This window comes from Mizuhopecten yessoensis, unplaced genomic scaffold (assembly GCF_002113885.1).
Source record: "Mizuhopecten yessoensis strain PY_sf001 unplaced genomic scaffold, ASM211388v2 scaffold10479, whole genome shotgun sequence".
Lineage (NCBI taxonomy): Eukaryota > Metazoa > Mollusca > Bivalvia > Pectinida > Pectinidae > Mizuhopecten > Mizuhopecten yessoensis.
In genome coordinates this window covers 85,608-102,424 of record NW_018408567.1, presented here as the reverse complement: position 1 = coordinate 102,424, position 16,817 = coordinate 85,608, and the positions used below count along the sequence as shown (strand labels likewise).

The 16,817-nt window shown below is 34.6% G+C and overlaps 1 protein-coding gene across 1 annotated transcript in view; it reads left to right on the top strand.

Moving 5' to 3' along the window:
- Positions 1-639: 639 nt before the first annotated feature.
- The window catches only part of LOC110460751 (ETS translocation variant 1-like), a 67,724-nt gene continuing 51,546 nt past the window's right edge, over positions 640-16,817 (top strand). The window contains exons 1-3 of the mRNA XM_021513862.1: positions 640-705; positions 4,019-4,126; positions 13,599-13,689. Of these exons, the coding sequence (XP_021369537.1) occupies positions 640-705; positions 4,019-4,126; positions 13,599-13,689 (265 nt within the window). The remainder of the gene's footprint in view (positions 706-4,018; positions 4,127-13,598; positions 13,690-16,817) is intronic.

The following is a 16,817-nucleotide window of genomic DNA, read 5'->3' as shown; positions in this document are numbered from 1 at the left end:
TAAATAACACAAACTTTGTCATAGTAGTTAAGACACTGCAACAAGGTAGTTATGCCAGTAAAAGTTGTATATAGATGATATTTATAAAGTCATGTACTTCGGGTCAAGTTTTCATGCAATCGGGAACCGTCGACACTTTCCGTAAATTTCTCGTTTACGGAAAGTGCCGGCGTTTCCCGGTTTATTTTCAGTGCATTAATTTTGTGTTACATCGTTTCTTTCGTTTTTACGTATCGTATATGGTTGTTTCAAATTCGACGATGGTGTACAATTAATTAACATGAAACCCTCACGAAATTAATATTACTGCTACAGTCGCTTATTCTTAGGCCTTCCTGACACATAGAAATCTGTATTGTTCCGTTATCTTACCGGTAAGGCCTGAAAATGTCCGATTGATTCTTAGATGATCGAGCTCTAATATAAACTGAAGAAGTTCCGTCGTGTATTTAATATGCCACTAGAGTTTGTAAGTTGTATATATACTAAGTAAATTTCAAGGTCACGATTTGAATAATACAAACGATTACATATGTAGGCGGACTGGTTTCGTGAGAGAACTGATGCTCCGATAGTCTGTTCAACAATGTTTTGCAGCTTTAACCCAAAATTACCCTTCTTAGCACACCATCATACACAATGGCTTGTCAGACCGACCGACTCATGGTATTGGCAGGTTCTGTCATTAGCTCTCGTGCCAGTCGCGTGAGCGCGCGAATTGGAAATGATGGAAGTGTCCCGCTGTTTCATCGATAAAGGCATATTAATTTTTTATAAAACGAAATCATTTTGTTTTGTGGCCAAGCAAATGATGGAAAGAAATCTGAATCAGTTGGCTTAATCTGACCATTTACGCCATTATTCATGAGAATTCCTTTGAAATGCTAAACCCATGTGTAGCGCTGGTCCAGTGACATCAGACGGCTAATGTTACATTTTAGTGCAAGCCACAAACGCTCAGAATACTTTCGTGTCAAAGTCAACGTCAAGGAAATTAATTAGGTGTAAACATGTTGTAGTTTCAAGAAATACATAATTTCTGATATTTGTGGTGGTATGAGTTGGCCTTCAAAATCTTTGTTTTTGGCTTGAGAAGCGAAGGGAAACGTATAAAACAATCGTCAGTTCTAGAACATAACAAAAGATGATTTCCTGGATGAATGGAATTCTTTTATTTTGAACAAATCTAAAAAAAAAAACTTTTATTATTCGTGTTGGTGTCACATGACATGAGCCTTAAAACGGTTTCAGAGCCTGAGAGTTCGAGAAAGCGCATCCTGTGCCTTATGTATGAGAAATCTCTCTACAGAATCCGTGGTNGGGGGGGGGGGTATACTGTCTAACTGGCAAGCTAGCTTTTCCGGCGATGTGGTATACACGCCTGTGGTCAGAGACTCAATCGCAAGAAATGCTATGATATGTATATGTAAGTTGCCAGTGAGTGAAGCAGTATTTATCCCCCCATATTCGTTAGGGGTAAGCTTCCTTACGGGGTACATGACACAAGGTACAGGATTTTGTTATCTAGGACATCCGTTTACATGTGTTCTACAGTGTCAACCTGAATGAAACTTATTATGTCATCACGTGATTAGTGTGACCCCCTGCAAGAACTAACTGCATGTTACCGTAAAACATAAAACATCATGTCGTCCTCATGCGCTCAAGATTCCTCGATTATATTTCACTTATTCGGATCATCTCTAGAAAAATATCAGAGCCACCACAATCTAGTTCCTCAACGTCAACTTGATCATATCTACAATTGTGTTATTCTTTTTGATCGATTGATTGATTGATTGATTTTTCGGCATAATAAAGTCTGTATTACCCTTGTAGTAGGGAATCACGATTACTTGTTTCTCCTCGATTAATCATGTTTCACGAGGGCGAAGGGAAACAAAGAATCGTGTTTCCCTACAGTAAAGGTAATAAATACATAATGCACCTAGTATATCTTTTACATCTTTTATTCCCCTTTTTATTGATTTATTTATGATTGTGAATGTTATTTTTTACAGCAGCGTACGGTCCTAAATGACTTACATTGTAAATGGGCCCTAAAACAATACAAAACAATACATTATTTCTGGTACCGTTTTTGTTTTACGGGAGAAAATACATTTGTTGATTAAATTCATGTTTTGTCTGAATGACATGTCTTGATAAGCGACAGAATCTTTAGACAATTTGGACAAGGTCTTCTAAACTTGTCCCGGTCATTGATACATGTACAAAGTGACCATGACAATGCATCGGTCAATATTAAGCCAGACCAGACATGCATGCACGTCCTCCACGCGTTCTCGTCATAACATCAGCCTTTTCCCGGCCGACCTTAATCGCAGCAGGTGCTCTAACAGAAAATGGTGTAATTAATAATTTTCATGAAATATTAATAGTTCTATAATGCGTGTGGCCATGAACAGATGTCTCCGTTAGGTGTTGGGAAGGACAAGATCGTTAGTACTGGGCCTAATAGCCGCCAAGGTTTCTTGGGCTGCGATGTTGCATTATAAATATTAAGGAAGAAAACAGTGCTAGTAAATATGTGCAAAAATGTGCCGGGGCACGTTTGAGCACTCCTTACAAAATATCTGTATCTACAGTATGTCCGGGACATAAATCTATATTTTTGACATTCCAAGAATAATTTAAAGCTTTTGGTCTCTGCACCATTTTCAAACATTTTAAATATGTTGAGAAAGCGTCTAGTTTTTTTTTTAATTTCGAAAATGTTTAGTAATTATTTATTTTAAGATAGGATTTCTCATACGTATTACAGTTATTTATTTACCAAACAATCGCGTTAGATAAAGGTTAGCACAAATTGGTGTGTTTGGTTTAATTTTGTTTCACGTCTTAACACAGAGTAAGAACAGTTTGTTATATCTTTAGCCTTATAGATATAGTTTCTACGCAAATAACTAGTGGAATCGAAGATCAATTAACTGGATATAATAGAGCCGGTATTTTCGTCCGGAATTGACAGGTTTATGTAGTCATGGTCGGATTATACAGGTACTTTAGAAATATAGGCAGTTGGTCCCTGTTGAATATGTCAATATGTTTATATCGAGACAGTATCGTTGGCGAGAATTTTATTTTGGGGAAAATCTGCAATATTTATCTTTACCAATGATCTACATACAATCACTGAAAGTTGAAGTTGTTTTTTTTCTTTAAATGGCATAAAAATGATAATTGATGATACAGCTTATTCCTAAATCCTCATTTGTTTGAGCATAATCACGTGAAGGTCTCTGATTTGTAATATTGTCTAGGAGTTACTATTTTTAGGAAGAGCATGTCAATTTTATCTTTAAGATGTCGCTTCAATTATAACGCTACAATTAATGTTCTCTGTCAAATGGGGTACTGTTCTTTTGACGACGTTTCCTGTTCTTTAAAAAAATAATTAAAAAAATTCATTTCATATCTGTTATAACAATTAAGGACATCTTGTTTCGTGAATATATGGTTTTATGAACATAAAAATGACCTCCTGGTTGATATATCCTTTTCATGTCCCTATAACCACATATTCACCCCAACGATTGCCGATAACTGATACACATTTTTGCTAGTGTATATAAAGTATTCAGGAAAACAGTTACAGAAAAATCAATGATGCATGAAATACTGAATAAAGACAAAAACAATTCAATAATGAAAACCAATTGAAGGCATGATTCGACAGATTGCCCGAAGGTACAGTGGAACCTTTCTATTCCGATCACCGTTGGGGCGAAAACCAAACAAAAATTCATAAAATGAAAAGACAATATATCACATTAAAAAGAGATCAAAAAATTATCAAATCAATAAATAGAAGAAATCCCAATATCGACGTTTTTCTGTTCCACATTAATTTCGACATCTCCCAAACATACCTTATGAAGGGGCTGGCAGCGCGGAACCCTGACAATGTTATATGAAAGAGTGTTTTTTTTTCATAACTTCTCATATATTTTTTATCAATATATTTATTTAACCAATATTTGGTATTGACCAACAGTGCAAAACACGTGCTGATGAAGAGGAAGGTACCTGGGCGCGTGCCATGACCACGACCACTGGCTCTGATCAAGAGGTTCCTTACATCGAAACAGCGCCACCTACAGAGGTAAGTACGAATATCGAAACAGCGCCACCTACAGAGGTTAGTACGAATATCGAAACAGCGCCACCTACAGAGGTTAGTACGAATATCGATACAGCGCCACCTACAGAGGTTAGTACGAACACCGAAACAACGCCACTTACAGAGGTAAGAACGAAATTAGAAACAGCGCCACCTACAGAGATCAGTACGAACACCGAAACAACGCCACTTACAGAGGTAAGAACGAAAATAGAAACAGCGCCACCTACATACGTACGAACACCAAAACGGCGCCACCTACACAGCTGAGAACAAACATCGAAATAGCGTCAACACTTGACCAAGGTAAGAAAGGATATCAAATCGTCACTTACAAAGGTAAGGACCAACACACTTAAAGCGCCACCTACCCATCAAAAAGGAAGCGGGGTATCAAACACAAAGGTAAGATTGCCCATAGACGAAGCGCCATCATTGAGATAAAAAAAACACACACACAATGTGATAGAAACGCCACACTACTGAAGCAAGGAGGAACACTTAAGCAATATATCTTTGTTAGAGGGGATAAAGTATAAATCAGAAAAACCAGCGCGTGATTCGAGTTTTAGAAAAATAATATGTGCGTCTTCGTCCTTTGTCGCATTGTTACCGCGATTAACGGCTGAAATAAGGTCTATTCACGGGATGGAACCAAAAACCTGACAGGAAGGCATATGGACAGTTGAGACAAATTATAGCAACAGCATAACCTACCGAAATAATGAACATTAAAGAGAGCTCGCACAAATCATGTTTTCTCCGAAACAGTGCCACCTATTGGTACAAAACCGATAAATACAGTACATTGGTTTTGTAATCTGAATATTGATTGGTTTAAATAAAATAAAAAAGTGTTGATTTTCACTAAGATGAAAATATCGTTATGATAATTCTTACTGCGGTGAAAAACAACAATTTTACTGTATGAACATTTCCCGATATTGTAATAAATTGGTAAACCACTCTTTTGCAACTTCGGGCGTTTTTTAAGATATAGGTAATGTTTGTAAAATAGGCAACTAATAAATATCTTATACAAAATTGGTCACAAAGCGTGGTCATGCTTAAAAGAGTTCCACAGTTAAAATCACAACCTAGGACAGCTTTACGGGTTCATGTTTTTACAGGAGCCAGTATGGCTTTGAAAGTCGATCGAGAGATTTAAGAACAAAACGATAATTGCTGTTGATTACATCGAGTTGAGGAGGTGTCAGGTGTCATATTTGGCTTTAATGAATCAATGTGTCACATGTACGATATAATTTGTTTGTGTGTTTTCATTTACAGAATCAACTATGCGTACGCTCCATTACAGTGATTTGTTTTAGACTTGCGCACTTTCATTTACTACGAAATCAGAGACAGCGGGATAGTTCGGTTTGAAATGTAACACTTCAGAAGTAAAACTTGACGGACTTACACATACAAATGCAGACCTGGAAAGATTTGCCAAGATCTATACTAGCCAAAAACAACATTTAATCACAAGGCCCGTCCATATTTAATAACGAATTCACAAAATGGCCCAACCGTTTTGATCGCGTTTAAAAACGAAAGTACGTTTTTCTGAAATAACTTTTTGTAAGCGTGTTTATTGTAAAATTACATAGCTGTTATATTGATTACGTATATCATTTATCGATTGATTAAAAGCATTAACTATTAATAAAATTAACAACTGCTAGTGCTATGTCCCAACAGCAAATTTCATACCAAATCTTTGAACCCGCATAACTCGAATACTCGGATAACTCGAAGTTTTCCCACTACCCCGTCGACTTCGAGATAACGAGGTTCGACTGTAGTTGTAAAATACGTGTCTAAGTTGTAAACTCGTGAAATGTCTCTACCCTTGTTTCTGTCAGATCCGACTCTAAAATAAATGATATGCTACAAATCGATTATTCTCATTTTCCTGTTAATAAAATAAGCTCATAAACCTCCCCTCCTGCAATGGATAACTTCCACATAGTGACATCGTGTGACAGTTCCGTTATAGTTTAAGTTCAAATTGCAATATCCGAGCTCAGCCGAGGTGGAAAATATTAATATTTGTACGTCTTTCTGCCGCCGAGTACAGTAAACAATTATCTTACACACATATATACATGAACATGGATACCGTATACGTTACTTGGGACTAGCTTCACATCGAGTTACAACACAGCGTAAATGTTCGATACATGTGGAAATTTTGCGCGTGCGACGTTCAGAAGTGCGTTCGGTGCGTTCGACAATGTTCGCGAGCGTTTTGTACTCGAACATTTAGTATATACCGAACGAATACGTGTTTTCATAATGGCGTCAAAATTGAACCTGTAAGAAGGACACAAAAACTTCCTTTTGAAATATCTCTCCTACAAAAATGTGTGTTCGGTTTTTATTTAACTTATTTATTTATTTATTTATGTTCATGCATAAGTGATCGTTCTAGGACAAAGGTGATCAAATAAGTCATGAAATGGGTTAATATCTCAACACCTGGAAAATTTGTTTGCAAGTGTTCGAGAGAGCTCGCGAACGTTTGTTGCGAGCGTTGTGTTTTGTTGGCAATCGAGCAAACCGCTCGCCGCGAAAACGTGTTTGCTACCGAACGCACCTTATAAGTATTTTTGAGTGTGACGTCATAAAAGAAACATTGACATGCCGCAATGATGTCAACCAAGATAGAAGAATCTCGAAACGTGATTTGCATTGTGGTATCCATAATAAAATGATAAAATAATCCCTACATCTCGTGTCAAGTAATAAACTCATAGAATTAATTGGCTATGTGCCAATAGTCTCTAGAATATTTTCCTGGCCAAATGGCTCGCGGCTTGAGAAAACATCCAATTTATTTGATTAATTCTCGTGTAGACTCTGTCATTCAGTAGAAGAATTTGTTAGGCGTAAGGTGGTTTACGTGACTGTCTCTTATCAAATACAAACTCTATTCCCATGCAGATTTTAGGGTGATCGGGTGGCGCAGTGGAGAACGCACTCGCCAAGGTAGCCGGTGTTCGATTCCCAGGGTTCGATTCCCCGATCGGAAGTGAAAAGGTATGGGGTTACCTGCCCGACCACGTGGGGTTTCTCTGTGATTTCCTCCCACATTAGGACCCCTGCGCGCGCTACCATCTGGGCCAACGGGAATGATTAATATAAGTTGAAATAACTTGTTTCAATTTTTTGTGTAAAATAGATAAAGTTAAAACAAAAACAGTTTTAGATAGCTTAAGAAACTGGACTTAACTGAGAAGTCGGACACTAACAGACCAGTCAGAAATAAACTGACCAGTTGGAAACTAACAGACCAGTCAGAAATAAACTGAGAAGTCGGAAACTAACAGACAAGTCAGAAATAAACTAACCAGTCGGAAACTAACAAACCAGTCAGAAATAAACTGAGAAACTGGACTTTCTGATGAAACTAATTAGACATCTATTTCTAACAATTCAATACTTTAATGCGTATATTTGTATTGTTTTGCCTTCATTGACATCATAGTCACGAAGTCTACGATATGATACTAATGAACGATGACATAACCTGTCTTCCGAAAGGAAAACGAATGTTGTCATATTGGTTTTTAACTCTTCAAACAATGGACAAACCTTTCGCCGTGATCATATTTAATGTTGACACAGAACACTTTGCACAATACTCATCACAATTATGTCGTTCACTTTTGAATAACATCAAATTCGCAACGGATTTTTTTGAACTAAAGCAAATTGGCGTCTGCCTTCAATGTCACAAGATGACGTCACAATGAAATGTTAAATGAACTGCCGACTTATTTTGTCAGACATTTTGGTTTGAAATCATGGATCTTCCGTCACGAATGAAGCACATACGCAGATATAAAAGATAACTGTATTTGTCTAAATGTATACCATGCTTTGACCAAGCAGTGTAAGGTCTTAATCAGGCGGTCTTTGTCACAAGAAGTCAAGTACACAGGGGTCGTTGACATAAAATAAATGACGTCACATATTGTCTGCTATCAGTCGACACGTAATATTAACCAGTTGATCTAATATTAACAATTAATATAGTCTCTTTGTGTATATAAGAAGTCATAAATAACAGCAAATATAAGGATTATACCTCACAAAAGGAAATCCGTTTCACAAAAAAAGGGAATAGTAATATGTTTTCTATTCCGCTCTGATGAGGCTTCTTCCTATGAACACGAGCACAGTAAGCGGGATTTTAATGTGAACGCGGTACAGGTAACCATTTATTATGTCACTGTTCTACGATAATTCAGACGGTTTTAATTCGTTAGTTTAATTGTACCGTTTCGGTTTCTTTTGAGTAATACAATTTCTGCAAATAGGTTTGACACAACAATTAACTCTAATATAATCAAGAAACAGTGACACGCACTATAAGTTTGATAGATTCTATTCGAGTTGATGAGTCTAATTCGGATGTGTCAATTACCCCTCCGAATTCGAGTCGAGTACGATTAATTCTCTTAACTCGAATACTGTTTTTTGTTTTCTTCTTCAAAAATTGAACCCCCGGATAACTCGACTTTTTACCTGGACTCGACTGAGACCGAGCTTTAACCAACTGGTCCAAATCGTTCAGTTACAATGACCTTTGACCTCGGATTTGAAGACTGTTCTTTCTTTTCAGTAAATATTTCTTTTTCTTTTAATACATCACTGGACGTATTCTTTATATTCGTTGGTTTTAAAACGGCACGTGTTCTTCTAGAAAGAAAAAAAGAGGATGAAAAAGAATAGATATTTTATGGATTTTTCGGAGAGAAAAAAAGCACGTATGGATCATTATGATGAAGTATACGATGCGGGTCATTCGTTCAATATGGGAGGTCTCGGCGGGTGACCGCACGTGCACTATTGAATTATGGGTAGAGGACTTACTTGACATGCGCCATCATTCTGCAGGTCGAGCGCTTGGAGTAGAATCGATTACAAGTTTAGAATTGACTGCGGTCTGTTTTAATGTCTGAAGTTTATCGATAACACATTATTATGGGTCGGAATAATGTTGTGATTTTATCGGGAGACTCCGAATGGATTTATATTTATATAAAAAGTGGGTACACATAAAATAATATCGACTGCCCACTTCCGGTAATCCATTTCATAGCACTTGACGCGTACACTGTACGAGTGATAGATTCAGTTTGAGTGACGTTATATTATGTTTCAATCACAAGCAGAATCGTATCATAATTGACTTATTTTTTACCAACCCGGCTGTCTCTCATTTGCAGATATGCTCAGTTTAAATATCTCGAAACTCAATCACTTACAGAGTAATGCCAATCCAGCATCCCCCTCCTTTTTTTTACTACGTTTCAAACTTCGGTTTAATGAACAGTTCATTTGTATATAAATTAATTAGCACTTGACTGTATTTACAATATCATTTATGATAAATCTACCTTACAGAGTTTGCTTATTTGTGATATGACATCCCCCTTTAAAAATATATATGTGTGTAATTCTATGAACAGGAAGCATATATGAATTAAAGAGCGCTTTTCGGAAAAGTGTTAAAGAGTCTTACTCAATTAAACCAACATTTTTTTCTTCATATTTTGGTATTGACAACGAAAAATAATATTCTTTCAAACGCTTAAATTCGTATTTTTAATACCATGAAATCGTTAAGTGAATTTTCCCATTCCGACCGACAAATTTTGGAACCTTTGTTCAACCCGTCTTAATTTGTAGCAATATGTTAAATAAGAAATGCTATATCTAATGTGGAAAGTACTTGAAGCAGTTTATTTATTTAAGTCATCCAATAGGTAAACCGTTACTTACTGGAAATGGTGTCGTATTTATGTTCTTAGTATAACACAGGCATTCTTTTTAAGATCAGTTCTTGTTGACAACGTACGGTATTTGATGATTACTATAAGACGAAATCTTCTGTAACGGAACGAAAATTCGTTAGTTATAACATATTTTGTTGAACATTCATACAAAATTATCGAACATGTGTCACTTTCCGGAAAACGGCGTTTCTCAAACATTACATAATATGTTGGTTCAGAAATTATAATTTAATTTAAGTAATAGAACTAAAAAAAAAGGGGGGATTGAAAGTTCGGATTCAGAGGGATCAGGCATTCGGCACCTGATTATGAATAAGGAAATGTTTCAATATCGATTGCGAGTTGTTTAATTATGAATGCAGACATGCATCACATTACCTAACAGTATTCATTTGCATATGACAAAATTCTAAATCAAATCCACCATAAATGTTCAAAAGAGTGTATAAAGTTTAAACGTTTAAACGTTGTTTTCTCATTACTTCGATTTTATTTGATTAGTCAAAGGATATATTTATTACAACAAGTATATATATACAATACGTTTTTGAAACGTATCGACGCGCCCTCCTTTAGTAATCAATAAGAGCTGTCGATTCGCGTTGTTGTTATTGTTTCAAATAACAGGTAGAAAATGAAGTTTAAGATGAGTTGAGGGAAACAAATCCCAAGTTGAGTTATAATGATGTGAAAAGCAAGCAAGATATCTAGATGAACTATAATACTTTTAATAATTATGTTAACCACCGGCTTTTGTACATGGAAAATATAAACGTAAAAAAATATAAAATCCTGGAAAATATAAACATATTTTTTTTTATAAAATCCACGAAAATATAAACGTACAAAATATAAAATCCCATTCTTGATCGACCGAGATCATTATGATTACATGATAATTCCGTCATACACGCGGTACTTTTTGATTTATGATCTTTTCTTATCATTGATTTCTAGTGATTTAATGTTAGTTGTTTAAGTAAGGAAGTCGCTTTTAAAACTCTTTGATCGGAATGTTAATATAGTAATCATTGGACGTGATAATTGTTACGCTTATGCAACTATATGTATTTAATGATACAGTTTTGCGTTTATTCAAAAATACGACAATAAATAAAACTAGCAATACTGACAAAGTTTTATGTGTAATACTGACTAAATATATATACATCTATTTTAGTGCAACGGAGAACAAGGAAGTTTGTCTGCAACTTTAAGCATATTCATTCAAAGTATAGTAATACAAGCATGTTATCTTTATAAACATTATTGATTTTTTTTTTATTATATGTTTCACGAATGTAAGTATACCCGTCTAGCGTCTAACATTTCAAGAGAAGATAGAAAATGTATTGTTTGCGACCTGAATGAAATTGGAGACAAATATCGTTATTTGTTTAATTGTAATGATCACCAAATACTGCAAAACAGAAGAAAATTTATGTCGAGATATCATTTTGAAAGACCTATTACTTTCAAGTTCAGTACATTATTTAATTATGTCAATAATGAAGAATCAATTTCACTTGTAACATTCCTTAAGCACATACATGTAATTGAACGAATTAACACTGTCCATTAACACCATGATTTAGATGTTAATTGTACTATATACATATATATGTAAATTCTCTATACTGTAACCAGTTTGCGAGAGTAAGATTTGTCACTTTCATTGTCATCTAATGTAAATCCGTATGTCTGAGCCAAGGCATCGAATAAAAAGTAAGTTCTCAATTTCTGTTAGATTACGTTTTTACATAAGTTAAATGTGTTTGTTGGAAATAAAATATCTTTTAAGTGTGAATGAAGTGAAAAGCATCGCGCTTATTTTGGATCGAAAAAGCAACAAAACGATTACGTACGATCGTAGCCTTTCCACTTACCTTTTGCTACAATAAGCGAAGAAGAAACAACGCAAATCAGTAATTCCACGGAAGGTTAAAAAGAAAAGAACCAGCCCAACCTACAAATTGTCTGCACTTCAGCACAAATCGTGTCTCTTCTAAATCGAATCCTTCTTCAATTCGACGTTTTTATTTTCTTCATAACCCTGTAGACACCATCTTGAGAAATATGATTAGAAATATGCATGGATACAATGTTTTCTTTTTTTCTTTCTTTCCGTACAATTACGTTTTTTGTGGCAAAACTGATTTTTTTTCACTAAAATTTGAAAAAAGGGCGGTTTCTTCAAACTGACCTATTTTGATTAAAAGCCTTTTGTTCACCTAAGAATCTGGTATTTTATACGACTTACAAAAACTGTAAAATTAGAAATACTGGTTAAAACCAAATTTCTGCTTCACATCCTATGGAAAAACCTAATGATCCAAAGAGAAGGCGGAGTTAGTGATATTCCACATCTTGATTGACACCTCAAATCTTGGCATACGACTTGATGACGTCATGGAAAGTAGCTTACGTCATTTGCAGAAAATATTACTCATTCCAAAAAAAGTTTCTTTGTCTTTGCTACATCGTTTGTACAGAGAGAAAGACCGCCCTTTAGCAGTTCCGAACAAGCACGTAGGTATATATGCTTATATTTATTGAAACACAGTGGAAATTTCACCAACCATTTGAAAAGGTTTCCATATTTGTGAAAATACTTAACAAAACGTTTACAGATTCATCGGCGTCTTTTAACTATCTATTTTTTTTTTTATAAATATATACTTTTACGCTTGTATCAGTTTATCTATTTTGCTGGAAGAGTAATGTCTGATTTTCCACTTTGCTTACAACTTTCATGGTAATTTTGAAGTATCATTGAAAATTGAAAACTTTCACGTTTTATTGTGTTTTATAATTGAAATAACATTGTTTCGAATTTCAACCAAAGATGGTGTTGATACGTATATATATACGTGGCACAGAACTTTTTCTCTATTTTCAATGAATGATCGATAACTATGCGAGCGCAGGGCATAATATGTGAAAAATATATAGTACATTTTTAGTGGAATTCAGAAATCAACTTGAAAGCAGAGAAAATAGATGTCGTTGACCCTTTGTTTCATTCCAAAATATCAAGTGTCGTGCTAATTTCCGAATCAATTACGTGTACTATGAAATGAACATCAAGTTGTTTAGTTACAATTATTGATTTTAACGTTCTCGGCAATCGTTTTTAGACTTTATAAATAGATGCACAATTTTGAAACTTTACATTTTTCTACATATAAAATGATTACTTTAATTTACGGTATGCAGATTTGATTCTTTCATCGAATTGACTGACGACCTAAATTTTATTCCAACATAAAACAAACTACGAGGCACTGATTCTATTCAAAATAGCCCGAGGCTCAGAATTTTAACGAAAATGAAAAATTGATGAGTTTAAATTCCGTTTTTAACAGAACTTACATCGTCGTTGGTTAACAGAATTAAGAAAATCTGTATATGACAATTTGTCGGAATAATACTTTAAAATACTGGCAATCCCATCAACTTGATTACCTGAACGCATGCATGCTGAAATTGTCCTTGTCAAGCATGGCACTTACTTAGACGAAAACTGAATGCACGTAATTTGTTCACAGAAGCGCTTGAATCGTCAAGTTTTTGGCGGGAATGATGAAAATGACGTGACAATGGACTGGAAATATTTTATCAGTTTTTTCCCTTTCTTTTCATAGCAAGAGGGACACCAGAAATTAGAACAAGAAGAAAATATACAAAGTGGAAAACTTAAAGTCAAGACCACGGAATTGGTCCAGGTGTCCGAAGGTCAGTATCATAATATAATATCATTGGCTGATCCACCCTAAATTATTTGTTAAGAGTGGGTTTGGCATGCGCATTTCCCCCCCCAGCTGATCATGAGCCAGGGGTAGGGAGAGAGCGGGAATTTGCAGCAAAGAAAGCCAGTTTTCGTTGTCATATAGTGATGTTAATTTATATATATCTTTTATTCAAAGTCCCCCACCCCCTGAGTTAGGCAGGACATATATACGCATTTCTGTTCAGGTAGAACAATCAATTGATGCTGAACTGTGTTTTCAGCACATCTTTGTGGAATTAAAAAACTATTTTTGCAATGTCAAATAATTAAGAGTAAAAATCACATTTAAAGTTTTTTTTTTTTTTTTAAATATCTATTATTATCATTATTATTTTCAGTGTCATCAGTATCGCAATATTATTATATCACATCATCTTTTAAAAAAAAAAATGATTGAATTGTTTGTTAGTGAAATGAGCTTGAAACATAGGAAACACCACTCTCTCCTTCCATGGTGAAAGAGGAAAGAGTGAGGGGTCAAATACACGAAAATATATTGGAAGTTCAATGACCTTGGGCAAGTAACTCATTGGGTTGTCTCTACTTGCAGACAAATCAGTGCCAAATGATCTATTAATCATTCATTATACAGTTTTATTACTTATCACACAAGTGACTGGAAAATATCCTTATTTCTCTTACCTGATAGTTAAAGGGCTACAATTTGTACATAATGAAATGCACGTGCATTATATTGTAAATTTAGCACCAATATCTGGTCAAAAAGGACCAGTGCTTTTTTAAATCATTCTTGCCTAAGCCCTTGTTTTTTTTGTTTTTTTTATCTATGATTGAGTGGTTGAAAGTAGAAGAAATCAATAAAAATTCCCCATGCTGTGACTCGCCCCATACTTTAAATTTCCCCCAACTATTTTTCAAAATATATCGGTATTTTAAATTTTTATATGAAAAACAAAATTTTAGACATAATCAATACATGTTCATCATATGAAATTTTCATATTTGAAAATTATTTCCTTGTTTTGGAGTCCAATTATCTTTAAAGTTAACAAAACGTGTGTTTCATCGCCAACTATCTAAAATACATATGTTGATGTTTAAAAGTTTTATATGAAAAAGAACATTTATTAGGAAATCATTTCCTTGATTCGTGGTCAAATTATCTTTTAAAATTAACAGAAGAATCGATTAACAACATGATTTAATTGAAGCAGTTAATGACTCCAATGATTTATCTTATCTGAGTTGAATTATTTAAATCATTTGAGAACAATTACTACCGATATCTACTGGAAACAGACAGTAGCCTGCTTATGGGGTTGTAACTAGAGTTTTATGTCAGCAATAATCCAGTATGGTGTGTCTCTAGCCTGTCTCAGACCAACCTCACTGAAGATACCTCTAGAGTAAATTATAATGTTCAGGAATTCTGGTTGGTGTCCATTAACACTTTTAAGAGATTCTTCTTAACTTTTCTTCTAGCAATAACATAGGTGGGTTTTTTTCAACAATCTGATCTCCAGCAAGTAATTGTTTTGCTATATTTTTTCTTTCCAATTATATCAAGCTCAGATTAGGTAAAATTGTTCAAAGAATTGTGCTGTCAAATAAGGCTAACTTTTCAGAGATTCTTTTTAACATTTCTCTTACAACAGTCTTGTCAAACTTGAATAAGGCAAATGTTTGAAGAGCCTTTTTGCGATATTTTTATTTACTTCAAGCTCAAATTAATCAAAAAAAATGCCCAAGTATTGAAAAATAGTGGAATCCTTTTCAGAGATGGCATAAACGAAAATCCTATAATAATATTTTTCAAGTTTTTCCTATACAATATTACCATACCCTGCAAAAACAATCTTATCCAAGAAGGTCATGGACATTAAATGTTCATAAATACTGATCATTTTTAGTCTCCATATATTTACTATCTGCCAAGAGTGAGACCAATGTAACTAGATCACAGAATAAAAATTGAGTCTTGTGGATCACTTTTTGTTTTCATATAAAATATTTTGAAAATCTTGCCTTACTGTAATTCCATCGATTCTTTTAAGGAGTAAACTGCACAGTTTTTTTTTACATTACATCAATGGGATATCGTGTCGGCATAGCATAGCTGATCTGAAAAATACATATCAGTGATTTTTAACACTTATGTTTTCCAAATTCATAAAGGAACAGGCTGTTGTAAAATTTAGGTAACAAATCACTGCATATGACATAATGTGTATTAAGGATTGTCTCTCTCCTTATGACCCTCTTCATTCCTTCCCTTATCTGTCTACCGCCCCGGGGTGACAATCCTGTCAGTATATAGGTGGTGACAGGTCCCCACGGTGGGGCAAGGCCAAGCATGTACAGCCCTATGCTAATATTGTACATGTTGGGATGCATGTCTGGACTTCAGTGATAGGTGCTGCATAACAATTTCAACTCCGGTCGATAGATGTACACTTGCGCAGGGTGGAAGGAATTTTTTTAAGAAATAGCTATAACATGATTGACTACGACAGAGGAAAAAGGCTCGGAGATAAATGTTCAACATGAAAAAAAATTGATCACACTTTTGACACTTAAAATACTTAAATATCACAAATACAAAAATTTTGGGGAAATGTGTATATCACAAATACAACATTTTGGGGGAATGTGTATCAGATAAGTTATTTTTAGATTGTTTTAACTTCAAAAATGACTAGTTAGGCTTTAAAAAAAATAAAAAAATCTGTATATATATAGCTATTGAAATAAGAGTAGGTCGTCAACTATTTTTTATTTTTCATTCATTTACTTTTACAATGATGATACTGAAGAGAATTTTAGATACAGTACATTCCACCTAATATCACGTCTGTTAATGTCACTTTTCGGTTATTATCATGTTTTTTTGATGCACCGTTTTTCCTGCTATATAATCTATGCAATTCAATTCTTTTATTATCACCTGATTTTATGTTGATTTCTCTTAATATCACTTTATTTTGGCCACTGTCATAACAAAATACAGGTAAATGGTGGTAATGATTCATAATAAATGCCCTGGGGACCTTCTGTCACACCCTGGACGCATTATGTAAACAATGCCTCGGCCTAACAGGGTATTTTTTACACC